The sequence below is a fragment of the Catharus ustulatus genome, chromosome 10, assembly GCF_009819885.2.
Source record: "Catharus ustulatus isolate bCatUst1 chromosome 10, bCatUst1.pri.v2, whole genome shotgun sequence".
Taxonomy (NCBI): Eukaryota; Metazoa; Chordata; class Aves; order Passeriformes; family Turdidae; genus Catharus; species Catharus ustulatus.
The window spans coordinates 4,599,317-4,626,005 of record NC_046230.1 but is presented as its reverse complement, the minus strand read 5'-3'; the positions used below and the strand labels follow the sequence as shown (position 1 = coordinate 4,626,005).

General features: G+C 48.3%; 3 protein-coding genes across 4 annotated transcripts; 1 reads left to right on the top strand and 2 right to left on the bottom strand.

Moving 5' to 3' along the window:
* Positions 1-217: 217 nt before the first annotated feature.
* LOC117000675 (D-2-hydroxyglutarate dehydrogenase, mitochondrial-like) lies at positions 218-8,471 on the bottom strand. Its single transcript, XM_033068559.2, has 9 exons — positions 8,059-8,471; positions 6,825-6,882; positions 5,712-5,851; positions 5,086-5,279; positions 3,388-3,556; positions 2,670-2,813; positions 2,110-2,252; positions 1,803-1,968; positions 218-621 (listed from the first exon to the last, which is right to left on the bottom strand). The coding sequence occupies exons 1-9, from the start codon at positions 8,300-8,302 to the stop codon at positions 347-349; spliced, it is 1,533 nt and encodes a 510-aa protein (XP_032924450.1). The 5' UTR covers positions 8,303-8,471; the 3' UTR covers positions 218-346.
* Positions 8,472-8,597: 126 nt separating this feature from the next.
* On the bottom strand, positions 8,598-17,932 carry LOC117001057 (inhibitor of growth protein 5). 2 transcript variants are annotated; one of them, XM_033069224.2, is made up of 8 exons: positions 17,814-17,932; positions 17,254-17,325; positions 16,420-16,586; positions 15,101-15,212; positions 14,232-14,325; positions 11,899-12,034; positions 11,680-11,741; positions 8,598-11,131 (listed from the first exon to the last, which is right to left on the bottom strand). In XM_033069224.2, exons 1-8 carry the CDS (start codon positions 17,848-17,850, stop codon positions 11,089-11,091), a joined length of 723 nt encoding a protein of 240 aa, XP_032925115.1. In that variant the 5' UTR covers positions 17,851-17,932; the 3' UTR covers positions 8,598-11,088. The 2 variants fall into 2 exon arrangements, with proteins under 2 accessions (XP_032925115.1, XP_032925116.1); XM_033069225.2 differs by lacking the exon at positions 17,814-17,932 and adding an exon at positions 17,460-17,639.
* A 125-nt stretch (positions 17,933-18,057) lies between these two features.
* LOC117001105 (thymidylate kinase-like) lies at positions 18,058-26,025 on the top strand. Its single transcript, XM_033069283.2, has 5 exons — positions 18,058-18,187; positions 18,659-18,767; positions 19,902-19,992; positions 24,867-25,064; positions 25,486-26,025. Exons 1-5 carry the CDS (start codon positions 18,058-18,060, stop codon positions 25,594-25,596), a joined length of 639 nt encoding a protein of 212 aa, XP_032925174.1. The 3' UTR covers positions 25,597-26,025.
* The last annotated feature ends 664 nt before the right edge of the window (positions 26,026-26,689 follow it).

Below are 26,689 nucleotides of genomic sequence, written 5' to 3'. Positions count from 1 at the left end.
GAACACTTGCATCTCCTGTGTCTCTGATGCTTTACTTGCACAGCACAAGTGAGAAAATGCCTCCTTTGGTTGCTGCCACTGATAAATCAGAGCAAACCCAAGGGGAGAGAGAGTTGGAATACTCATATGCACTCAGTATCTCCATGTTTGGTTTCAATGTTCAGACTAAGCAGGAAACCCAGCAGTGTGTTCTTCAGCAAGAGCAGGCACCCCCAAAAAGAGCAACCACGTTCCTTTACTTTTCCATCCCACTAACAAAATCAAACACTCCACGTGCTTGCAGATCCAATGTGTTTATGGCTCAAGGGCAGGTATGGAGCTGGAGCTGCCCAGCTCTGCTGGATCCTCAGCTCATGCTCCTCTCAGGAGCTGAGGGCAGTGTCTTGTAGGGGTTGAGGATCCCTTTGGGGTCCAGCATGGCTTTGAACTGCTGCATGAGCACCACTGCCTTGTGTGGTTTGCTGTACTGAATGAATTGCTTCTTCTTGAAGCCCAGCCCGTGCTCAGCACTGATGCTCCCACTGCACCTCGCAGTCCACTCATACACAAAGGGCTCGATGGCATCCAGCAGGGAATGGCTGTAGGACTCCGCCGTGATGTTCAAGTGCAAGTTCCCATCTCCTGGAAGAAAACATTGCACAGGTGGGCCTGGGAGAAAAACCTGGTGGCCCTGCAATGGATACTCATTCCTGGCTCCTCCACGATCTCAAACAACTGCGCCTTTGTTAGTCTGCAAACTGTGCAAAAAGGACAAGCTCACTGTCCTACAAACATCAGCCTCTCCGTGCACAAATAATTCAAATAGGATCTTTGCTTTTCCATGTTTCCAGTGCAATATTTGAGGAAGGGTTCAGAGTTAAGCTACTTTCAAACTCTGACTTCTGTGATTTTAAAATTCCCAGTGTGCTGCATTAATGATTGTGCCATCACCGTGATTTCATGACAAAGACTTCCCCAATGGCATTTCATAATGATCATTAGATTCTAACACGGCCCTTCATCACTTTTTCTCTCCCTATTATGTTTGTGCAATGCTCTAAATGCGCTTTGGCACCGTGTCAATAGAAACAAAGAAAGCAGAACAATTTCTCCTTTTGCCACTCTGTGTGACAGTATTTGATTAGGCAGAAGTTGCTGGGTACTCGGAAAGACAAAACACACAAAGATAAATACAACTAACCAACTAACTCATCCTCCTCCATTGGAACCTCTTCCTGCATCCTAGCAAACCCCCACAGCACAAAGCTCAGTCCTCAAAGAGCTACCAACAAGGAGCCTTTGTTATACAACGTGTCTTTCAAACGATCCCTAATCAAGTGTGCTCAAGAGTGCTCCGTGGTTTTTTTCTTTTTTTGGTAACAAAACAACTCTGCTAAATGAGCAATTTACCTGCTTGTAAAACCAGACTAGTTTCCCAGTATGCTATCAGCCTTTCTGTGCATTTATCATTATCACTCTCTGTTCGAGGGTTAAGGGCTCACAAAACACTGATTTCTAGTGGGATTAATTACTTTGGACAGGAAAGTGGTTATCTGCCAAAGGTGTCTAAGTACATCAACCAAACTGATGGTCCAACTGAGCAAAATACACATTGAAATAGAGAGTACACAGCAAGAAGACACAGATGACCAGTTCTGTGGTTCACTGGCCAGCAACCTGCCATCAGTATATGGAAAGTAGTTTGAAAGCAGTGAAATTCTAACACAAAGATCCTGAAGCACCCTCCTCTTCCACAGCCCTCAATTTAAGCCTCTCACCCGCGGCACAGAATGGCCATCCCCTTTCCCAGCACCCTCACTTACCCAAGTGGCCATACCCCACGACATTTTTGGCACCGTGGCCCAGCCGAGCCCTCATGTCAGTGACGAGGTCATAGAGCTTCCCCACGGGCAGGGAGATGTCGTACTTGTACACGTAACCCTCGTGAGTGAGGGCCTCGGTGATTCTCTCCCGCAGGCTCCACAGCACCTGAGCAATCAAGGATCACACAAATCCATATAAACCAAGTAGCTCTTGGTTTGCACACACCAAACATGAGCCTGAACACTTCCCTACATAAAATACAAACACATGTCAAAAAGATTTGTGGAAGAGGAAACACTGACTTGCCTTCATTTTCTTATGGTCCGTTGCCACAGTTCCATCAGTGACCAAACCAGAAGCCATGGCCTGTTCTAGGAAGTTGTTCAATTTTTCTTCATCATGAGTTGAGTTGGAGCCCGAGGTTTCAATTAAAACATAAAAAGGGCTGTCTGAGGATGAGGGAGAACAAAGTAAGTAGATGCCCTGGGGCAAAACAAAGGAGTTCAGGGCAGGTTTTGGAGCTTTCCCCACATGTTGTGTGCCCAGACTCTGGTGCCAGAGAGGACAGTCATATCTGAAGGGCACCTCACTGACATGCTAGATCTTTTATTAAGCAACCACTTTACAGAAAGTTAGCAGTTTTGTGAGGACAAATACAACTAAAAAGTCTCATTTTTAAAGATAAAAGGTGTTTGGAATGGATATATGAGATACAAAAATTATGAGGGATGCCCACACAATCACCAACCTTTTAAAGCCAATGAGTCAACTTTTTAAAATGACCAATTTTTAGAAGTATTTAAAAGTAGTCTAAAAACCTCCAAGCAGTACAGTGCCCCTTTCTACAACGTGAATATCACTGGTACCTGCCACTGGGCTGGACAGTTTGAGGTGTCTCTCAACCAATTCCATGCACTTCTCATCCATGAACTCGTAGGCAGACAGGATCTCACCCAGCATGGCTCTGCAGGTTGTGAATGTTTCCAGAACCTTGGCAAAACTCTGACACCCTTCAGACAGAACAGAGAGGAATCAGGAGCAAAAAACACACACCACCCCAAACCATTTGGAGGTTTCTGAGAAGTAAAAAACTCTCAGTGAAGGCTCCCCATAAATAACTCTGGACCTGCTGAGGGACACCCAGAAGCAGTTTCTAAGCAGCTGTGCCTGGCCACACACTCTGCTGATCCAGAGCCTGACCTGCATATGTGATTTCCCAGCCTTGCCTCATCACCTTGTTGCTCACCTGACTTCTGCATGGTGGCTGCCTCTGCCTGCTGTCACAGTCTTGCCCTGTTCATCTCTTGAGCCTGTCAGACCAGCCCTGCCCTCACCAGTGAGGGGACTGTCCTGCCTGCCTCCTCACCCTGCTAACCTCCTGGCTCCACTTTCTTTACAGAACAACCTGCCCTTGCAGGTATTTCAACAGATACTAAATATCTGCACAGGTATTTAGCACAGAGCCCTACACTATTTCCCAGAAACCAGCTGATGCTGCTCAGCAGGCTGAGCAGTGCTTTCTCCTGTCTATCCCTATTCTCAGCCTCTGAATTCAGGTGTGAAATCATTAATATCAGCTTCTACCTAGGAATGCCACATTCACAGCCTTAGGCTTCTGAGGACAGAGTATGGAGACAGCAGTGATAACTCCCAAGGTGCCCTCGGATCCGATGAAGAGCTGCTTCAGGTCATAGCCCGTGTTATCTTTGCGCAGAGAGGTCAGGCAGTCCAGGGCTGAGCCATCAGCCAGCACCTGTGGGAACACAGGAGCCCAGTCACAGCACCTGGCTGGGAATCTGCTGGCATGAACTTGCCTATGACCAAGCTGATGGGAAGTGTCACTCACCTTGAGCATGGGGACACAGCTGCAGCCCATTCCCACATTGCTCCTCCATTCCCAGCTCTTCCCCCCCCTCTATATCCTACCTGTGCAGGACAGAGTAGATATTTCCCTGCTATTTCTCTCCCTCCATCAGCACAAGTAACAACAGAGGATCCAGTCTGCACTGCTTTTCTTGCTAGTAGTGGAGAGGACCAGCCATTCTCTGCAGCCCTAGCTTCCACTACCCAGCAGAAACAAGGAAAGCTACTTGAAACAGTAAACAGTTAAGCAGAATGAAGTAAACCCTCTGCCACTTGAGGCTGAGTATCTCCAAGACAGGTTATTAAAGGCTATTTTGACATTAGAACCAAACTGACCTGAGACAAATGCTGTCCTTTCTAAGCCTACGCAGTAAAATCAAGCTATGATTCCCTGCCCAAATTTTGTCACCAGCCATGAAAACTTGTAGAACCCCTCATCCAGCCTTTAGCAGCTGAGGAACAGCAGAGACCCTAGGATACAGCCAGTAGACAAATGTACCCAAAGCAGACAGCTCTGTTAAGAGGTGTGCTGGGAAGGATGAATCAGGAAAACCTTATAAATATGATTGCCAGGCAAAAGATTCCGAGAATTTGAAAACCATAGCCAAGATTGAAATGAAAGCCATCTCTGAGATACCAAACCTTAGTTACTAAATAACTAGAAGACAATAGGATGGCCAGCCAAAAGTAATCCTTCCTTGACTGAACAACTTCTGCTGGTAAGCAAGTCCAAAGGTCAGAGAAGACCCTGCTGGCTTGGCAGAAGGGATCCGAATGTGTAACACAGTGTGGTAATGTAATGATTCTTATAAGCTGTATGTAAATGCTGTAGGATTTGTATAATATATTAGATTGGTTAGTGGAAATTAGAATATGCAACACAGAAGATTTATTGTGTTGCAATGGGAACCTTGCTCTCTTAACTCTTGCCCTAACTCTCTTACTTCCTTCTTTTACCACTCTCTTAGCTCTCTCTCTTGCCCCTTTCTCGTGCCCTCTCACTGCCCTGCTCCGAGCTGCAGCTGGCACTCCAGGCAGGGCCCTTTCACCCACGCCCTTCTGCAATAAGCAACACGTTTCTTGAAATCACGTTTCAAGACCTGGCTTTAGAGATCTCTCCGTCTGTCCCGACCGTCCTGCCCGCCGCCTACAGCCTCATACAGTCTCCTACAAGGTGGGCTTTACACCATAAGATGATCTTTAAAGTCCTGTCCAACACAAACCAGTTTGTGATCCTATAATTCCATTAAAATGAGCTCTAAGACATGTGCTGACCCTTCTGGAAACAGCCCAACAAGGAAAAGACGAGAGTGGAAGCCTGGAGAGGAGCTTGGCTGTGTGCTGCATAGTTAGAAGAGCAGGAAGCAGTAAGCAGCAGAGGATTAAACAGAGAGAGGAACTGCCAGGTACTCGCCTTACCACTTCCAGGCCCAGCACAGTCCCTCGCAGAGAGCCGTATCTCAAGAGCCGCAAGCCCCCGGCATTGGTGGCCACGTTCCCCCCGATGTGACAGCTGCCCTTGGCTCCCAGGTCCAGTGGCATGATAAACCCCTGCTCCTCCAGGTACTCATTGAGCCTCTCCAACACACAGCCTGCTTGGCACACAAGGATTCCTGCAACACAAATGTCCTACTACAGGCTGGTGGCTGAGAAGGTGCCTCCTCAAGGAGCAGGAGCATGAGCAGATGGAGCCACCTCTTCCTTCAAAAATTCCTGGGATTCAGCTTAAATGCACAAGTCTGCATGCTCCAGGGAACTGCCCCCTCCTCAAGCCTCAAGGAACACTTTGCTATCACCTCAATATCTTGTAACCCACCACTCTGGACTGGTTAAAACATAATCCCATTAAGTCTGTCTCTGCTTGTTGTTCTCCCCCTCTGAACAAGATACATCAGCCTGATCCCTAACCTCCCAAATCTAAACAAACAATCTTATGATGCTCTGCTGGCTGAACCCTGCTGATCCTGCTGCTATCTGTTCCCAGGAAAATGCCTGTTTTGCAGGCTGGGGCTCATTTCTGTGCTGCAGGTCCCTGTAATATTTACCGGACACCTTGTCAAAGCTGATGATCCGGTTCATGAGAGCAGTGGAGAGAATGATCTCGTCAAAGACAGGAACGCTGCCCCCGACAAGCCCCGTGTTCCCTCCCTGAGGGTTCACTGCCAGGTTCCTCTCATAGCAGTACCTGGAAGGAAAAAGGTTTCTGAATTTTTATGCATTTAAGGAGCCATAATCAGTCTGTCAGAGAAGTTTCACTTCAACATGAATGTTGACTGTTGTCACGGCACTCCTTAAAATTAAGCAGGATTTCAACAAAAGATTAAACTGATGGAAGGAGACAGTTTCAATAACAAAGTGAGAAAGTGCAACTCCAGTCTGAACTCAGCCCAGTGCTGAGCAAACAATCTGGGGTTAGCCCTGTGTGTATCTACACAGCTGGCACACAACATCTGCCTGGAAAGCACTGCTTATGTTTCTACAGGAGCTGTTTCTGCAGCAGTCTGTGTTAACAGCTTGGGCTCCTCGGTGGGCTCTGACAGCCAGCCTCTGGCAGTGATTTCTGCCCTCCTCCTCCCAAAAAATTATTGCCCTGTAGGCAACCAAATGTGCCTGAGTTGCTCCACCTGCCACATCCCTGCCAAGCACCAACCACCACATCCTCTCTGAGCTGACAAGAGCTCCTGTAAAAGGGAGCACAGAGCCCCACAGCACCAGAGCTCCTTCAGAAGCCCTGCCTGCCTTTCCTGTGCTCTGCATCCCTGTTTTAATAGAGCCAGGAGCACATTCCTGCACCTTTCAGCTCCTCACCCAAACAGTGATCTGGCACAGCACCGCTCAAACAGAGCTGTGCTCACACCTGTGTGGATAAAACAGATCCTCAAACTGCCCACCTCTGTCTTAACCTTCCTTACCTTTTCAAACAGACCCTCCTGAATCTTTCACAAACCTTCTCTTTTCTGAGCACCTGTACAATACTTAATTTTAGCCATTTATCAGAACAGAAAAGTCATGAAGAAAACTGCCTCAGCAACTCCAGCAACTCCAATGCTTAAGGAATTGGTGTGTGAACACCTACAAGTTCCCTTCACGTGCTGGATGATCCCTGACTCCACCCAAGCCTCCTCAGCACCAAGCCCAGCAGAGAAGGTGAGTGTTACCTGAGAACCTGAGACACCTCTGCTGTCGTCTGTGGCTTCAACACCAGCTGGCTGCAGCCTGCAATGAAAGCAAGGGACTCTCAAGGCAAGCTGTGGCTCTGCAGGGGTCAGAAAGAAACAGGGGGGAAAGCATGAGGTGGGAATCAGCAATGCTCCCTCCACTGTCAGGCATTTCAACCACTTGGACAACAAACATTTCAACAGCAGCCTTTCCCTTCAAGCCCTGCAAAAACTTTGCATGTACAGGTAGACTTGGCTGCCACTGAGGGCAATGGGAAATGGTTTAAATTCTCATGAAATCTTTGACAGAAGCAACAGAGAATTCAGCATGCTTGATTTAGAATCACAGGATGATTTGGGTTGGGAGGGCCCTAAAAGTTCATCTCACTCCATGGGCAGGGACACCTCCCACTATCCCAGGTTGCTCCAAGCCCCGTCCAAACTGGCCTTGGACACCTCCAGGGATGGGGCAGCCACAGCTTCTCTGGGCAACTGTGCCAGGACCTCAACACCCTTACAGGGTAGGATTTCTTCTGCATATCCCATCTACCCCCACTCTGGCAGTGGGAAGCCATTTCCCCTTGTCCTGCCACTCCAGGCCCATATAAAAAGTCTCTCCCTCCTTTTTATAAGCCCCCTTAGGGCACTGGAAGGCTGCAATCAAGTCTCCCAAAAGCTTTCATATTCTTTTCTGAGGGTCAAGCAAAACTGTCAGCTGAATTAACTTGTCTCAGGAAAAAATTAAGTCAGAGCATTTAGATTTTTTTTTAACAAAATCCTGTAAGTTTACCAGGCATCAGGTAATTCTTAAAAGAATAATTTTTATGAGAAAAACTCATTTTGGATGGGGGGGGCACTCATCCGGTCTCTGATGACCAGAGGGAACGGCTGGAGCTGTGTCAGCAAAGGGTTAGGTTGGATATCACGAAAAGATTTTTCTCCAGAGGGCGGTCGGGCACCCACAGGCCCCCCAGGGAATTAGCACGGCCCCAGGGCTGCCAGATTTCCAGGAGCGTTTGGATAACGCTGTCAGGCACAGGGCGGGATTGCTGGGCTGTCTGTGCAGGGCCAGGAGCTGGACTCGATAATCCTCACGGGCCCCTCCCAACTCTATGGTCTGAACAGATACGATCCGCCATAAAGATGGGATTTCCTCGGCAAACTCGCTATTCCGGTAATTAACGGAAGCAGGATGGCGGTTTCACCACCCGAGCACATCAAGCAGCTCCCTTACCTCGCACCGACCTCAGCCAGTCCACGTTAAACGGCTTCACCTCCTCCTGGCCGGTGAGGACCCTGCCGGGCATGAGGCGCTCGAAGAAGGCGACATCTCCGTCCGCCAGCCGCCCGAAGGGCAGCCTCCGCACGGCGTAGCGCTCGCAGGTCGGCACCACCTCCCGAGCCCCGGCACAGCCCCGGCTCCCTCGGCAGCCCCTCAGCCAGGCGGCCCCGCGCCGCCACACCGCTGGGGAAGCCATGGAAAAACGCGCGGCCTTCCCACAGCCCTGAGGGGGGAACGCAGCGCTGAGGCTCTTCCGCTGCTCCCACCGCGCTCTCCCGCCTTGGCAGTGTGATTATCCCGAGATAATAAATCCTTGGAGATACCAAGGACGCTCCGTGGCCTGGAAGCGTCGGGGACGCGCAGCGCGCCTCACTCCAAGCCGCCAGGGGGCGCTGTCGCCCGCCTGCGCTGAGCGCGAACGCGCTCAGCGCGGGCGGGCGACAGCGCCCCCTGGCGGCCGGCGGTTGCAACAGCACCCCCTCACACATTTATTCCCAAAAATACTTTATTTATAATATAATCCAACATCTCCAAGATCCAAAAATACAGATATACATTTCTTAATTTTTTTTTTTCTTTAAACTTTACATTCCTTAATTTTTAGTTTTTTTCTTCTCGTTTCGGTAATCGGGTGAAAGTCGGTTTCGACCTCCGGTTTGGACGAGCTGCTGTAAAATAAAGCTGGGCCCCTGGTGGGGTTTTTTTTGGGTAATGTTTAGTGGGGTATTCCTTTAGGGATCACCCTTCTCCAGGAAACATTTAACACTGTACATTCAAAAGTCAGAAGATTTAAATCCTTTAGTAAGCAAAAATGAAGGCTGCTGGTATTTCTTATCTACAAGGAGTTGTAAAAAATCCCTACCAACAGGTATAAGAGGGCAGGAGATGCTCCTGAGCCCATCCAAGCCCTGAACTGGCATGTTCCCAGTAGGAGAGTTTATTGCTGATATCAGATCTCAGATGCTTTACACATCACAGAGATTGTAAAGAGGAGAATGTTGTACCTCACACTATTCATCATTCCTAGCAAATTATTCTTCCTTTTGAGGGCTCTACCTTCCAGAGCTTGTTCTCCTTTTTGCTTTGCTGGTTCAAGTGGAAAATGCTCTTTGGAGCCCCAAAAGTTCTTGTAAGAATGTGGTTTTTTTATCCTACCTAGCCAGAATTTTGGAGCTGAGGGAAGTCACCCAGAGCTGCTCTCTTCCCTCACGGCACGTTTCCAGCAAGACCTCCAGAGTGGAATTTTGAGACTGTTTCACAACAAATGCTTAATCCATGGCAATACCAGTACTAACAAAACCTTAGAAAAAACAGGAAGAAAAGTTGTCTACAACACCATTGGGTGAAAGGAGAAAACAAAACCTGGAACAGCATCAACACAGGACACAGCAACGCTCCAACTCAGTCCAGTGCAGTGGGGAAGGAGGAGCAGCTCTCACCCTCTGGGACTGGATTACAGGCTGGCTCAGGAGGTATCACTAATTTGCTCTCATGAAGAGGCAGGAAGAAGAGGGCTTGCTGTACTGCAGCTTTGTGTGATTGTGCTGTTCCTCTCCTTCCATCCATCTGGCTTTAATTTCCCTGCCTACTTTCCACGTGCTGTTCTGTGGCAGCAATGACAAATGCACATTTCAATGCACAGGACTATGGGAACTTCATCTCTCTGATGCAATGTAGTAAAGAAACCTGCAACATGACACTGGAATGACAGGACCCTGACGACAGGGATTTTCTCCTAAAATCCATCCTTTTTTCCTGCCATAAATCAGTGTTCACAGAAAAGCTGCCTCACAATTAAGAGGTTTTTTTCTACATCAGCAGCAGCACAAAGCCCCACAGGAGGAAGGAGAGGTGGCAGGAGCTGTGTTATTTCCTTCATTGCAAAACATGAGTAAGAGGCTCTGTGTAACAGGAAAAGCCTTTTTTCTTTTGAAAACAGGTGCGAGAATCTGAGTAGATGTGTTTTTAATCTTCTGTGCTGTTTATTCAACAGAAGAAAAGTTTGTCTGGGAGTTTCTTTCTGCCTTTCCAGCAGTCTGTACCAAGAGCTCCTGCACACTGGTATGGAAAGCAGCACACAGCCCTGCACACAGCTGCCACCAACACCCACTAGGGACCAGAGCCAGCAAAGTCCATGAGTTTGGGGCTTTTTTTAGCTCCTTCCAGCAGCAGGAAGGAAACCTGCAACCCCTTTCCCCACTACATCTTCCACTGAAGGCAGATAAGCCTCATGATGCAGAAGACAGATATGAAGGCAAGACTTATCTCTGCTCTTCCCTCAACTTCTGCACCCACTGTACCTCAGAGGAAGGAAAAAACAGAGACTTTTGCTTTCCAGCTCCTGATTTCCTCTCCCTCTTCTGCTGCTGACACTGACACTGTGCTGATGCAAGGATTCACATTCATCATCTGAAAGGCAGCTAGACAAGTCAAGAACATGCAAATGTGGCCCATTAAAAAAAGACAAGAGGTTTGTTACAACATTCCTGAATGGCATTCTTCAACAGCAGAGCCACACCATCATGGGAACAAACACTGTCCTCATGGAGCCTTTTCCTAAAGCCTGATTTACTCATGTGCCACACAGGCAATCACAGCTAGTAATTCAGGCCTTCATCTTATTTTGTGAATAAATCTGACCTTGCCTCTCTCCAAGAATACTGTAGGTTTCATCTTCACAGTGATGTACTTAAAGAATTTTCAGGGAAATGAAAACAGCCAGAAAAGGCAACACCCTCCCTCGGTATTATTGTGCAAGACTAACATAAATAAAATCTCCGTGGCAAAGGGATTTGGGACTCCCTCCCAAAGTCATCGTCTTAGGAAAGAAAAGGAATTTCAACTGGCCACTGGATAATTAAATATCATACCAGAAAAAGATGGAGGATAGATTAACAAAAAATAATCAAAGGTAATATTGCAACATGAATGAAGGAATATATTAAATTCTTCTTGCCTCGGCACTGTATCTCCCTCTACTCCTTACTTCTTTTTCTTTCTTTCCTGAACACAACGAGGACAAAACCTGTAGGAAAAAAAGAGGCAGGAATTAGCTCCTGGAATTACTGAGAGATCTGAGAACTGTTTTTAACATTTGTGCACAATTAAGCCTGTTTCTGACAGGCAATTTGTTGATTTGATTAAAGCAGTCCATTAGATAAAAATAAGCCCACAACCCTTTCCAAGATAAGCACACCATAAAACCCTGAGAAGTCTTCAAAATTTGCCTCTAGAAATGAAACAAAGAGGTTCCTGTCTCTGTTTTAAGCACAGCCACAACTAGTGACAATAGAGCAAACCTCAGATGTAACATGTCCATGTTTGCACAAGCCTCAGGTCAAAACCTGCTCCGTTTATCAGGCAGTTTTGCTCCCACCAGTACCTAAGACTTCTGTGGAAATGGATTTTAACAAGAAGGTTTGTCTTGTATCTTCTACCCTCAAACATAATCCCCAATAACAGAGGATGCAAACCCTCTGGTAAGAACAAAGCTCCTCTGTCAGGGTCACAACAGGGTTTTAATTCTTGAGGCAAATTGATAAAAATCCCAAAGCTGAATGTTGTCACACTCACCATTTCCCTTTGGGTTTGGTGGTCAGGTCCACACAAGCAAAGTGGAACCACTCAATTGGGCACTGCAAAAGAGAAAGGAAAAACATACAGAGGAGATTCTTAGTTCACAAACATTCCCATCATTTGGTATGAGCTAACTGAGCAAGGACCCCCTCCTTGGATTGCACAGGGTTGGGAGGCAACAAACATCTGAAAATCCAACATCTTTTAAGTGCTTACATCTGGGTTGTCACAGCCAATCATCTCTCCATAGGACACCTGGTGGCACAGGCAGTACGTGGGCTCGTTGGGATCCACTGGCATGTCCAGGACATCCGAGGGATGCACTGACAGGATGGTATCAGCAAACTCAGACCTGTGGGCAAGGACAGACTCAGAACAAAACACTTCTCAACTGCAGACAACACTGTGTTACAAGGGCATGGCTTCCCACTGCCAGAGGGCAGGGTTACATGGGATACTGGGAAGAAATTCTTCCCCATGAGGGAAGGAGGCCCTGGCACAGACTGCCTGGAGAAGCTGTGGCTCCCCCATCCCTGAAGTGTTCAAGGCCAGACTTGAAACAACCCAGGTTAGTGGAAGGTGTCCCTGCCCATTGCAGGGGCTGGAATGGGATGGTCTTTAAGGTCTCTCCAAACCTAAACCATTCTGGGATTTAATATTTCCAAGATCTAAATCCTACTGTTTTACACTATCCTCCCTAAACCACACTGACCCTGTTTTAGAGTTTGTATTACATCACCACAACCCAGTAATTAAAATCATAAGGTAAGTTGGATCAAACACAGTATGACTAGAAACAATTAAGAGAGGGATTCATAGATGTCATGAGTAAAGTAACAAAATTATCATACAGATCACTTCTGGTTGTAGGTAGGATAACCTGTTGGGGTTTTCCCCAGCCTGTTCCAATATACATTTTTTCTCATTGTCAAGCATGAGTGAACCCTCTTACCCTCACAGGGATGTGCTGACATGCCAGTAGCAGTCCATAGAAACTATTTTTAGTTTCCTGCCCCTCCATTTTCATTTTCCAACTGAAAATATCAGAATAAACTGAGCCCCTTTAATATATATCCCATCTCAGAGAGGGGACATGTTTTCCTCCTTGGTTCTCAAAACCAAATCAGATTTTTCAAGGCTACTTAGGACACAATCCTTTGAAAACAACCCCTCCAATATTTCTAGAGCAGCAGCACAACATCAGTTTCTGTCCTGACAGACAAGTGAGTTTCTTTTACCAACAAGACCACAAGCAACTGTTAAAAATAGCCCCACAACAAAAATCAATGCTATTTTCTCCCAGCTTGCCAGCAGCAACAGGGAGCCTGATCTTGTCCTTCCAGTCAGTGTTCCAAGCATGCTGAGCTTCCACATGCCAGCCAAGGAGTTACAGTAAATTCACGAATACAAGCCGCACTGACTATAAGCCGCATCTCTGGGTGTTGGCAAATATTTTGGTTTTTGTCCATAGATAAGCCGCACACGAATATAAGCCGCTCTGTCGTTCGCAGCGAGGACCCGCGTGCAATTATTAACAGAACGGCGGGAGGGCGGGGTTTACTGGCTGAGCTAAGGCTGTGCAGGCTCGGCCCGCTAGGGGCCGCTGACGGGGCCAGGTGGGCCAGCACGGTGCTGCAGCTCGGGGCCGGCCGCCGCTGCCCCTGGGCTCGGTCACCCCAGGTCGGCGCTGCCCTGCGGTGGCAGGCAGGGACGGAGCTTCCCCTGCTCCTACGGCAGCGGCGGCGGGCGGGGATGGAGCTTTCCCGCGCCCGTGGCGCCGGCGGCGGGCAGGGACGGAGTTTCCCCGCTCCTGCCGCGGCGGCGGCGGGCGGGGACAAAGCACCCCGTCGGCTCCCCGAGCCGCGGCAATGGCTGCGCGGGGCTCCCGTCGGCTCCCTGGGCCGCAGCAATGGCGGCGCCGGCTTCCCCCCCCACTCCCCGGGCCGCAGCAATGGCGGCGCCGGCTTCCCCCCCCCTCCCCGGGCCGCGGTAGGGCCGGCCCGGGTCCCCCCCCCCCTCCCCCGGCCGCGGTAGGGCCGGCCCGGGTCCCCCCTCTCCTCCCCGAGCTGCAGCAATGGCGGCGCCGGGCCCCCCCCCCCCGTCTCTCCCCTGGGCTGTGGCAGAGGAGGAAAGAGAGCTCTCCCGCCTCTCTCCCCGCCCCCCGTGCTGCCTGCAGGGAGCCAGGCTCCACCCGCGGTGCAACAAAGTAGCGATTTGTAACAATCGCAAAATGCCGACTTTGCAGCTGCTCGGCTCAGCACTCTGGCAGGCACTTCTGAGGTTGTATTAGCCGCTCCTGATTATTAGCCGCATTTCCGGTTTAGGAGCAAAATCTTAGTCAAATTGGTGCGGCTTGTATTCGTGAAATTACTGTAATTAACAATGTTGGCCTGTCCTAAGCAGGACATTAATGAAATGGAATAAGACCAGAACACTGTTAACACCGCTCGCCATCCGGACATGAGTCATAAATAGGGTAATATGAGCTTGTGGAAAATTCAAAGAGTGTCAAGCCCAAGGCCCTGGAGTTATGCCTGGCTCTGCCTTACCCTCCTTTGAGCTTCTTTTTCTTTGGTGTATCTTCTTCAGATGTTCTCCTGCCTCTACCACGGGAGCTTCTTTTGTCTTTCTGACTTCGTCCCTCTAGAAAGGAAAAACAACCCCATCATTTCAGCCTGAGTGGCAGAAACATCCCCAGCTGTTGTTCTTTTGATGCAGCTACTGTCTTGAAATCCCCACCTCATATGTAATTGAATAATCCTTATTATATATGTAATTGAATATGCTGCTGAAATGCATTTTTAAGCACAAATATACCAAATTGATAAGAACTGAACACCAAACTCTTGTGTTTGTGGTTTTGGCAAGAAAGCACTGCAGCATGCCAGCACAGGTCATAAACAGCATCACACTTGATTAGACATGCAATCTCAGTGTATTTTTACACACAGTTAATAGATTACTCAGTAACTAAGATAACTTTTAATCTCCACCTCCTGGCCCCTATCCCTTATTTCACTGTTCAAAGGCATAATGCCATGCTGTGCTGCTGTATCCACATTCAAATGTCACTGTAATCACCCAATATTTCAGCATACACCACAGAAACTGGTATCTTCTTTTCATTTCTAATTTTTCTCGGAACTAAGACTGTTACACCAGTGCAGCTTTGGCACAGCACCCTCCTTAGAACCAGTAACTTCCTCAGGATGAGCTGTGAAACAATGACAGTTTGATCTCAGCACCACATTTCCCCTCATCTCTTGCCTACTGCAAACATTTTGAAGAGCATTAAAAACAAGCAGAGAGTGGCACACTTCTTTCCTTCCTCCAGAAATATTTTACATCTCAGCCTTCCTGGTTTGCTACTCTAAAAAGTGAGCTGGAAAAAGCTCTCAGTTGTTTAAAATGTACCCACTTTTCAGGCTTCGGGATGCAGGGGTTTCGAAGTCGCTGCCTTCCAGTTTATCTTTGAGATCAGCTTCGAAGCGCGCCAAGTCCGCATCCAGCCGGCGGATGTGCTTATCCACCTGCACCGAGAGGAAACCACAAACTGAGTTACAAAGAAGCACACACAAAAAAGGAGCCCCAAACGAAAACAGGAAGGGCTAAAACTTGGCTGCTATCGGCACGAACAGAGTGTGGTAGCGCAGAGCAAGGCACGGAAGGGGTACAGCCTGGGGAAAGGGAAATGGCACACGCAGAGGGAATGAGGGAGGCAAAAGCACAAGGACCCAATCCCTCCACAAGCAAGCAGAAGGGAAGGAAAAGGGAGGCAACACAAAGGGGAGTCAAAGCAACTCAGAGTAATGATTTTCAGAATAGAACAAGATGAGGGATACTAAATATAACTGGTTTGTCCCTGCAATTTTCAAAATTCAAAGACAGTTCTCCAAAAGTGTGGAGTAGAGTAGTTAAAGTTTTTCCCCTGGTATTCCACTGTCACATGAGTCCAAGAAGCTTAACAATAAATACAGACAGAGGCTGACTATCCTCAACATCAACTCCACACACATTCATTAAGTAGCTTCTACTACCCTGGCTGCAATAGTGACTTTCAGAACAGGGATTTTAAGCAACCACCTCCAAACTGTCCTGTTGTAATACTCTGTCATTGAATGAGTTCACTGGTTATCTAGAGCATTAATATTTCTGGGACATAATTTCCTTTTTTGTAGTATTTGATGGCAATCAAACATGTACTGCAGCTGTAACATCTCTGCAAGCTGGACAACACTTTACACTCAAAAGGATTCTCCTCACTCAACTTTCATCCAGGGAGTAAAACATGTAGATATAAGAACTACTCAAAGGTCAGAAAAAAAAAAAAAAACCCATGGAAAGCTGCATCTTAAGAAATGGGATTTTCTGCCAAGGTTCATCGAGGAAATTCTGATTTCCAATAAAACAAGACAATTGAGCAGAATTCCTGCTGTTTTTCCACAATATAGCACAGCAGCTGGCTTAAAAAAAAATTGCTTTCAACTGTGTCCCAATAAATTATCAGTGACAGAGTGCTGCTGGGGAGGAGGGAGTGGAGTAAATTTGCTGGTGTTATCACACAGCAGATGAGCTTTTTGGGGATGGCAACTGTGAGGAACACAAGCTTGAGGACTAATGAATTGTCTTGGTAAGAAATTTAAGCAAAAAAAAAAAATCAGGGAAAGCTGATGCTGTGAAGCATCTCCACATGCATCATTCTAGAGGATTCCCACTTTTCCACAGCTCATGGCTCACCATTTCATAGGTCTGCATGGCCAGCTGCACTTTGTCATCACTGTACTCTTTGCACTTGCTGTAGGCACTCTGGATCTTCCTCAGGTGCTCCACTCTCTCCTCAGGTAACATGTTCTTCACAGACTCAATGTACGCTGCTGCCAGGCTGTCAATCTCTGCTTTCTTGTCTGGAAAAAAAAAAAAAGCAGGTATTTTTGGTTTTCTATTTCCACTCAGGAGACCTTTCCTGACAGCTGTGACATCCCCTTCAATTCTTTAATGCATTTTCCTTTTCAAAAACAAAATCAGTTAAGTTAAAGATATTCACTCTTTTGACATCTGTGGTGTGATTCTGCTTTCTTGAGTGTTCTAGAGCTAATTCAGATGTTAATTTACAGTTAATTCACAGTTCAGATCACAAACTGAACCCATGGGTTCACAACTTTCAGCCTCTCTTCCCCCATGCAGAACATTTTATTTGTTGCGCAGTCACTTATTGTTCTGATGGTACAAAATGAAAACAACTAATGTGCAGCCAGATACCAACAAAAACTTCAAAATGGAAGAAAAATCGTCCTGCAAGGCACACAGCAATGTAGAACTTGTTAGATACAGAAATATGTGGCAGGAAGACACTTGAGTACAGTGATCACAGAGCTATGGATTGAAACTGGAAACAAAATCGAGCCCTGCGATGGGAGCTGTATCCTCACAGGAGGGAAACAAACAGCACAGAGCACTCAGGCTGAGAGAAGGAACAGCACTAGAGGGGAGACATATCTTCTAAAGCCCAGCCTTTCCCATCCCTCAGGGCAGGCTCTCTCGGCCTTTGCTTGCGGAAATACCTGCACGTACCTTCTGTTCTCTGGTCCAGCTCCCGCATCAGCTGGAAGTTCCTCTGCAGCTCGCACGGCAGGTTCTCAATACCTGCAAGAGAAATGCTATTAAATACCCTGAGCAACCTTGTCAACGGCGGTGCCCCTGCCCACGGCAGAGGCTGGAACGAGGCAAGTTTTGAGGTCCTTCCCAACCCAACCAAACCCATCCTGTGAGTCACGTACCGTGAGCCGCCGTTCACCTCAGCAAACCCTGAGCACCTGCCTGGGTGCTGGGCACTGGGCCGGCACCAGCGGCCCAGCCGAGCGGGGAGCGGGACTCGCACCCGAGGGAAGGGAGTGGGACCCCCTCGCTGCTGACCCCCACAGCCGCCATGGCCTCAGGATCCCGCTCCCCGGCGCGCACAGATGACGTCACCCGGCGCCAGCTGATGACGCAGACCCAGTGCCGCCCCCCCCACCCCCCCGCGCTGCCCGTGGCGCAGTTTTAATTCTCGCGCTGCCGCCGCCCCCCCGGCCCCAATCCCACCGTCCCAGCCCCCCGCCGCGGCCCCTCCGCCACCCCCGCCCCGCGCTCACTGTCCAGGTAGTGCTCCAGGTACATGGCAGTCGCCATCTTGCGGCCCTCGCGCCGCTCCCCGCCGCCCGCCGGGCCCGCATGACAAGGCCCGCGGCCTCATCCCGTATTCACGGCCCGCGCGCCGCCCATTGGCCGCCGGGGCCGCTCCCGCTGCATATTCATGAGGGGCGGGGCGGGGCGCGCGGGGATTGGCGGGCACGGCGGAAGGGGCGGGGCGGCGCGGCGCGGCGGGCGCACGCGGCCATGGCGGCGCGGCGCGGGGCGCTGATCGCGCTGGAGGGCGTGGACCGAGCCGGGAAGAGCACGCAGGGCCGCCGGCTCGTGGAGGCCCTGCGGGAGGCCGGGCACCGCGCCGACCTCCTCCGCTTCCCGGGTACGGCGCGGCTGGGAAGGGGGAGCCCTGGGGAGGGGGCGGGGTGCCGCACGTCCGGGGGTTCTAGCGGTGCAGCCGAGCTCTGGGCTGGACACACGGACCGCCCCCAGCCCTGACCGATACACCCCTCCCACCCGTGACTGATGGACCTCCCCCCTGTCCGGACAGAGCGGCCGCCCCTCGCCCGCCACGGGCGGAGAGACCCCTCCCATCCCGGACAGACCGACCTGTCCCCAGCCCCTATGGACTGAGCTTTTCCCACCTGTGACGAATAAACATCCCCCGCACCCTAGACAGACCTCCTGCCACCCGTGACAGACAGACAAACAGACTCCCACCTTGGATAGATTGACCTTGTCCCGTCCATCCCAGACAGACCCTGCCCTGTCAGACCAACCTCCCACCTCTGATGGACACCCCTCTGGGAAGAGCAGTTTGGGGCAGCCTTTGCATCTTCTGTCTTTCCTACAGACAGAACCACAGAGATTGGGCAGCTGATCAGCTCCTACCTGGGGAAGGAGAAGAACCTGGAGGACCACACCATTCACCTGCTCTTCTCTGCCAACCGCTGGGAACATGTGTAAAGATGATATTTGTCCAGTTCTAAAAGAAAAACGCATGCTGTTGAATCTGAGCTTGCAGTGGGTACAACAAGTACAAGAATGTGATCCTGTTTAGACAGGAAAACAGGCTGGAAATGGTGTCTTAAGGACTTCACAGCTTCGGATTTAATCACAGAATGGTTAAAGCCCGTCCAGTTTCACCCCTTTGCCATGGGCAGGGATACTTTCCATTAGCCCAGGTTGCTCCAAGCCCTATCCAACCTGGCCTTGGACACTCCCAGGGATGGGACAACCACAGCTTCTCTGGGCACCCTGACCACCCTCACAGGGAAGAATTTCTTCCCAATATCCCACCTAACCCTGCCTTTGTAATCTTAGATCAGATCCCACAGTTTGGTTTCTTTTTAATCATTGGTGCCATATTTCCAACTCCTGTGCTGTACTGGATTAAAAAATAGGGGAGCTGGGACTGAACCAGCTTAGACTGTGAATCTACTCTCTTTCCTGAAGATGCCTTGCTTTGCCAGGTAGTCCCTATGAGTGACAGTGCTTAAGGAATTGTGCCCAAATTTCCCCTGTAGCCAAAGGCTACATTCACCCATAACTGTCTGTCCTTGCTTTAGTCACAGTCTGTGTGTGGACATGGGGAAATTAGTGTTGGCTGTTGTTTTTAACTGGAAATACACATTTCAAAATGTTCTCATTTTACAGAAAAGCTTTGCTGGCTCTGCTGTAGTGGCAGTGCTAATTAAGCTGGGAGAGCAGAAGGCAGGTAAGTGAGCTCTAAGAACTGTAATGAATAAAGTTGGCAGAGCATATCACAAAAGCTACTGAACCACCTAAAAAGGGAAGAGGATTAAGCTGGTTCATGTCAATATAGTTCATTTGTGATCTTGCTGAAAGCCCTGGAGCTGCCTAGAGCAGTGCCTAGTGCTTGGCACCCTGAGTTTGGGTGTCACATGAAAGGTTATTTGGTCAATACCTGGTGGAGAATACAAAGAGCTCTTCACCTGCCATCTGCATCACAGCTGCCCCTGCCAAGGATCTCCCTTAATGATGACATACTTGGAGTTTTAGATGCTTTAGATCCTTTCATTTCTGCCACTATAAAGGAGTGCAGCTTTATTGTTCTATCTCCCACATGGTTTCAGACCGATGATGAAGGAGAAACTCCATCAAGGGATCACGGTCGTGGTTGACAGATACGCCTTCTCTGGAGTGGCCTTCACAAGTGCCAAAGGGGTGAGTGAGACCTGCAGCAGCCCCTGCCCCTCTCTCTCTCTGGGGAAGCAGCTCCAGGTAGAGGGCATTGGTGTGAATGTCCCAGGGACTATTCTGGAAAATGAGGATTGAAAGTTCAGCTCAGATATTAACGTGGGTCTACCCTTCCCCAAAGCAAGCAGAGAAACTTATTTGGTGACTTTTTGTAAATCTGGACAGACTGCTGGACTTTAGGCTGACATGTGTGACTCTGGAGAATGATTCTGGGATTTTATTAATAAAGACTCTCTGTACATGCTCAGGCTGCTGGCACATGAATTTGCTGAACAGAACCACACACATTAGAAGGGACCTGTGGAATTCATGAAGCCCAGCCTCCAGCAGGGCTGACATAAGCAGGCTGCTTGGGCCTACATCCAGCCAAGGTTTGAGTGTCTTCAGGGATGTATATCCATTCCTTTCTGGGTTCTTCTCTGCTCACTTTCAGAGTAAAAGTGAATTTCTTAATTTAGCCTGAATTTCTGGCATTCTCAGTTGTGCCTTTTGAACTGTCCCTGCTTTCAGAGCAAATCAGCTCTGTTGGCCTCCTTTTGAGCCATTGTGCATAGACACTCTTGTCCCACTCCATCAGATGTGTCCCCTTCCTGCTTGTCTTGGGTTGCAATGCAGGATGTGACCAGGGGTGTGGATTCTATCACCATCTGTTGAGATCAGGTGGGGCAGTGATCCTTGAGGAAGGGATCCAACAGCTGAGAGAAGTGGCAGTATTAGAGGTACTCTTTGGGAGGGGCAGACAGCATGATAATGACCCCAACAAGGTCAGGTGCACAGGGCAGATGCTGTGGAATCTGGCAAACCTAGGACCATCTCAATATACCACATTTAGTGCAATGATTAATGCTGATAACTGAGAGACAGTCGTTTCTGTCACCAACAAGCTTAGAAATTTTGGGATTATGATCAATGGCCCAATGTAGGCTCATGTCTCTGCCATGGTCAAGAGCCTCCAAGAGGAAATGAGGGAGGAGATGAGGAAGATCAGTGCAGCACCAGTGTGAGTCACAGGCCCCAAAGTCAGAGCCCAGCATGCCCCAGCTAGGGAGAGAGGGTACACCCTACGAGCTGGTTCTTTCTGCGTGGGGAAGACATGGGAAGGTGGGAAGGGAAACCCACTTCTGTCGTGGCAGCACGGGTGCATCAATTCAAGGAGGGAAACACTAACCAAGGGAGCTCCACTAAAGTGAAGGTAGCCTCAACCTCCCATAATCAAGGTGCAGGGTATTACAGAAGGGAGGATAATCTGTTGGATCCCCTTGAAGGAACCTCTAGTATGTATGCCCAGGAAGGAAATAATAACCAGGGCTAGAGGGGCCCTGCCTTTAGCCAGGGAGAGGCACAGGAAAACTGAGTCTGTTGGAGTCTATTGGATGGTGTGGATCCGATGGCCTGGCACATCAGAGCCAGAAAAACACAGGGCGTTAGTTGATACTGGTTCACAGTGTACTCTGATACCATCAGGACATGTGGGGGCAGAACCTGTTTCCATTGTTGGGGTGATGGGGGGATCACAGGAATTGTCTTTGCTGGAAGCTGAGGTGAGCCTGACAGGAGAGGGGTGGTAGAAACATCCGATTGTAACTGGCCCAGAGGCACCGCACATTCTAGGCATAGACTTTCTCAGGAGTGGCTATTACAAAGACCCAAAGGGATACAGATGGGCTTTTGGAATAGCTGCTGTAGCGGTAGAGGGCATTAAGCAGTTGAACACCTTGCCTGGACTGTCAGAAAACCCATCTGCAGTGGGACTCCTGAAGGTGGAAGAGCAACGAGTGCCAATTGCCACCTCAACAGTGCACCGCCGGCAGTACCGGACGAATCGAGATGCCGTGATCCCCATCCACAAGATGATCCGTGAGCTGGAGAGCCAAGGGGGGTCAGTAAAACCCACTCACCCTTCAACAGCCCCATCTGGCCCGTGCGCAAGTCTGATGGAGAATGGAGATTGACTGTGGACTATCGTGCGTTGAACGAAGTGACTCCACCACTGAGCGCTGCTGTGCCGGACATGCTGGAACTCCAGTACGAGCTGGAGTCCAAGGCAGCAAGGTGGTATGCCACCATTGACATTGCCAACGCATTTTTCTCCATTCCCCTGGCAGCAGAGTGCAGGCCTCAGTTTGCCTTCACCTGGAAGGGTGTGCAGTACACCTGGAATTGTCTGCCCCAGGGGTGGAAACACAGCCCCACCATCTGCCATGGACTGATCCAGGCTGCACTGGAAAAGGGTGAGGCTCCAGAACACCTGCAATACATCGATGACATCATTGTGTGGGGGAACACGGCAGTGGAGGTATTTGAGAAAGGAGAAAAGATCATCCAGATTCTGCTGAGAGCCGGCTTTGCCATTAAAAAGAGCAAAGTCAAAGGACCTGCCCGAGAGACCCAGTTCCTGGGAGTAAAGTGGCAAGATGGACGGCGCCAGATCCCCACTGAGGTCATCAATAAGATCACCGCAATGTCTCCACCAACCAGCAAGAAGGAAACACAAGCTTTCCTAGGTGCCATAGGCTTTTGGAGAATGCACATTCCCGAGTACAGCCAGATTGTGAGCCCTCTCTACCTGGTCACCCGTAAGAAGAACAATTTCCACTGGGGTGCTGAGCAGCAGCAAGCCTTTGCCCAGATCAAGCAGGAGATCGCTCATGCAGTGGCCCTTGGCCCAGTCAGGACGGGACCAGAGGTAAAGAATGTGCTTTATTCTGCAGCCGGGAGCCATGGCTTGTCCTGGAGCCTTTGGCAGAAGGTGCCTGGGGAGACTCGAGGGCGACCTCTGGGATTCTGGAGCCGGAGCTACAGAGGGTCTGAAGCCAACTACACTCCCACAGAGAAGGAGATCTTGGCTGCCTATGAAGGAGTCCAAGCTGCCTCAGAGGTGATTGGGACGGAAGCACAACTCCTCCTGGCACCCCGACTACCAGTGCTGGGGTGGATGTTCAAAGGAAAGGTTCCCTCTACCCACCACGCCACCGACGCCACATGGAGCAAGTGGATTGCCCTCATCACACAACGCGCCCGCACTGGAAACCTGAATTGCCCTGGGATTTTGGAGATAATTACGAACTGGCCAGAAGGTGAAAACTTTGGTCTCACTGACCAAAAGAAGTGACTTGAGCTGACAAAGCCCCACTGTATAACCAACTGCCAGCAGATGAGACATGCTACATGTTCATGAAGATACCACACCAATACTACAAATACGGGTTGCAGTTTACCAAATGTGTCCTAAAGTTTCTGGCACAATGTTTGCTATTGTTGTTCACGGGTACTGAAGCTAAGGTTGCACAAATTAATTCTTTTACAGTTGCTGAAAAGGTGTTTTATCAATGTTGCAAATATAGTCTACAGTTTTTCAAGTGTATGTTGAAGTAGAATGCTTATTAACTTTATACATTGCACTAGCATCATACTCAATCAGCCATCCTGAAAAATTCAAAGATCTTGCTTATTCTAATATTATAAATTCAACAAAGCAAATCGATGTGGATTAGTTTAGTAAAAAATATTTCAGTAACGAATTACAATTGCACAGTTTTCTAAAATACCTACCTCTTATCACTTCTGTTTAAAGTTAATTAAAGGTTTGTTTTAAAAATATAATAGAAAATTTTCCCTAGTCTAAAATCTCAACTCTGGCCATGTTGAGGAACAAAAACAAAAGGAAATGTTTACCATCAAAGCCTTCTCAGTCTATTTCAGTTGTGGCCAGATTGAAATTTGACTGACAAGGAGAAAAGTTATTAACCCAGATATTTCTGAACTAAAGATGAAAACAAGTCATTTTGACTAGCTGATTTAGCCTTGCAAAAGCAAAAAACTTTTCCTTTGGGATAGACATGAAGAATCTTATCTGGAGAACATTCTCCTAAGTTATCATTTAAAAGAAAACTCCTCAACAGTATTGAACACTAAAATTGGTAAAACATATCAGCAGTTATAATTCTGACCACATTAAAGTAATTTAAAGATGTGTTTTGTTCCTGTTATAATGTCTAAAAACAAAGAAAGGGGGAGAAAGGAGAGATATGTGTGTTCTTAATGAAACGGTTTTAAGTTAAATGGTTTCTTGTTTTATAAATAAAGCAAAGAAAGGGGAGTAAGGAATAAAGGAAATATGTATGTTCTTAAGTGAAATGGTTTCTTGTTTTTTAAAATGTTAATGGTTTTGAACTGAATGGTTCTTGTTTAATGTTGGATTGTAACATTACACTTCCTAAGCATTGAGCCTGTAACATGTCAAGCTGAAAATGATGATTTTAACAGCTTTTCTGAATAAAACACCACAACTCCAATGATACATCAAGCACATAAAAAACTTGGAATACTAAGATTATTAAATCCAATAACAAAGTCCAAAAACTGGAAAATTGCATCTGTTGTGTCTGGGCTGAAATTTCTGGGTAGGTGAGTATTGGGAAGGAGCCTCCAAGGGCTCAGAGAGATCTGCATTGCAGCTGTGTTGTATTTGTGTTTGGGAGCAGCTTTCTTTTGGACTGAGCAAGTTTTGGTCTGGTAATGGCTGTGTGGAGGCTCAGAATGTGCCTTGGTAGAGCTCAGGTGGGATCTGCAGAAGAGGCATGAAAGCTTTAACTCTCTCCAACCTAAATAGGCACAGGAGGTGCTGAACACCTGACAAAACCTGATTCACCCCCACATGACCAGGACTCAATTCCCAGATGTTTGGCTGGGGTATCACCTTTTCTGTTTGTAGCCTGTGCTGACTATTTTGGGTTGCAATTCCTGCAATTCTTGGCTGGAATTCTTGGCTCTCCAGCCAACCTGCTGCTTTCCTGTCTTTGTGTCTGTCTCACAAACTCAGTTGTCTTTGCCTGGGACAGAACTTCTGCCTGGACTGGTGCAAACAGCCTGATGTTGGACTCCCAAAGCCAGACCTGATCCTGTTCCTTCGGTTAAGCCCAGAAGAAGCAGCAGAACGAGGGAACTTTGGACATGAGCGTTATGAGACCAGCTCCTTCCAAGAGAAAGTTCTTCAGTCCTTCTGCTGCCTAATGGAGGACAAGACCCTAAACTGGAAGGTGAGGAATTAACTCTAATGGGCTTGTCATGCCCTGGGTTGGGGGGGTCTCTAGTGAGAGTTCCCAGATTTTTTGCCTGCCACATCCCTGTACTGCCCCTTCCCACTTCTGCTCAGTGGGACATGTTGGGGACCAGCTGAGGGCACTGTGAGATGTGGCAGAGCGCACTTCCCTGTTCAGGGGAGCCTGGTCAGCTCTTTGTGCACCTGGGATGAATCCCTAGCTTACCTGCCTGTCACACACCCCAGAGACTGCCAGCAAACAACATGCAGCAGCATTTTCTTCTGTTTCCCTTCACCCATCTCACATCTACTTCTTAAATGTCTGTTCCTACATATATTGATTTCTCCCTAATCCACTCCAGAAACTGAAGAGAGAAGGTGTAGTTACTTATCCTGTATTTTTGTTGTCTTGGAAACAGACAGTGGATGCTTCAAAGAGCATTGAAGACTTGCACAGAGAAATCAAGTCCATTGCAGAAGAAACTATACAGGAGGTTCAGAATAAACCTTTGGAAGAACTCTGGAAATGAAACTTCATACAGGTTTAAAAGAATAAGAGAAAGGTCAAGAATAAGGGAGAGGTCACTTCTTGGATCTTCTGTACCTGGGTAACTATGACATCCCAGCAGCTACAGCTTAGATCCTGTGCATTCTTTTGGGTCCAACATGCTGCTGATATTTTTTTATCTGTTCCTCCCTTCCATCCTGCATAGTTTTTAAAATGAGTATGCCATAATTGTGTATCAAATTCCTTGTCAAAACCTCCCTCTCCCCAGCAAGAGCTCCTGTTCCAGCTACAGTCCTGGAGTGCAGATGTGGGTGTGGAGCCCCTGGACACAGACACAGTTCTTGTTTTTAAGGAATTGCCATGTTTTTTATCACTGTTCCTGTAGTAAATGCATCCCCCCATGCTCAAACCAGTTTGTAGAGGACTGGCTAATAAACTATTCTTTTAAGCATTTTTTTTCCAGTATGATCATTTATCTTCTTGAAGGATATATGGGAGGTGAAGGTGCTGCAGTTCAGGCACTAAATCCAAAAAAAAGCTGTTTGCTGGAGCTGTGGAAAAAAGGGAGAGATGAATTCAAGCCTGTGCAGTGCTGGACAGCTGTGAGCAGGTAAGAACCTGAAACAGGTGGATGAGCTCATAGCAAAGCCACTTGCTTGGAGGACAAGTGGCACATAAATTATTTTAGACTGGCCAAGATGAGAGGAATAGTCATGCACACTCCCCAGTGCAGTTTGAAACCAGACCAGCTATAAATCACCTAAATCACCAGAACAAACTGGAATGTTAATTATTTGCAAGGGATACTGAGAAATGGGCATGGCAGAGAGAGTTCAGGTCTCTCTGCTGAATGTTTAACTCACCTTCCAGTAGGGTGGACTGATCTGATCTCCCCAGACTAAATCCTCTCTAACTCAGAAAGGGGCAGATGGAACTGATGCACGAGGAGGGAAGAAGCTAAATATTTAAACCAAAATTGTTAATAAAAGCATCAGCTACAATGGCAAAAGCTGCTGCCTTGCCTCCACAGCTGCCCAGCACTTGGCAGCCAGACACTCCTGGTGAAGGAGGTGAGCCCCTGCAATGCTCAAAGTAACACTGGGACAACAAAACAC

Excerpts from the sequence above, each read along its gene's own strand:
- LOC117001057 (XM_033069224.2), bottom strand. The coding sequence starts at position 17,850 with ATGGCGACTGCCATGTACCTGGAGCACTACCTGGACA. Across the intron at positions 12,035-14,231 it reads AAAAAGAAGCTCAAAGGAGG|GTCTGAGTTTGCTGATACCA; the intron begins GTAAGGCAGAGC and ends CCTTGCCCACAG. Across the intron at positions 11,132-11,679 it reads ACCAAACCCAAAGGGAAATG|GTTTTGTCCTCGTTGTGTTC; the intron begins GTGAGTGTGACA and ends TTTTTCCTACAG.
- LOC117000675 (XM_033068559.2), bottom strand. The coding sequence starts at position 8,302 with ATGGCTTCCCCAGCGGTGTGGCGGCGCGGGGCCGCCTGGCTGAGGGGC. Across the intron at positions 2,814-3,387 it reads TGTGAATGTGGCATTCCTAG|GGTGTCAGAGTTTTGCCAAG; the intron begins GTAGAAGCTGAT and ends TTCTGTCTGAAG. Across the intron at positions 1,969-2,109 it reads CGGACCATAAGAAAATGAAG|GTGCTGTGGAGCCTGCGGGA; the intron begins GCAAGTCAGTGT and ends TTGATTGCTCAG.
- LOC117001105 (XM_033069283.2), top strand. The coding sequence starts at position 18,058 with ATGGCGGCGCGGCGCGGGGCGCTGATCGCGCTGGAGGGCGTGGACCGA. Across the intron at positions 18,188-18,658 it reads CGACCTCCTCCGCTTCCCGG|ACAGAACCACAGAGATTGGG; the intron begins GTACGGCGCGGC and ends TCTTTCCTACAG. Across the intron at positions 18,768-19,901 it reads GCCAACCGCTGGGAACATGT|ACCGATGATGAAGGAGAAAC; the intron begins GTAAAGATGATA and ends ACATGGTTTCAG.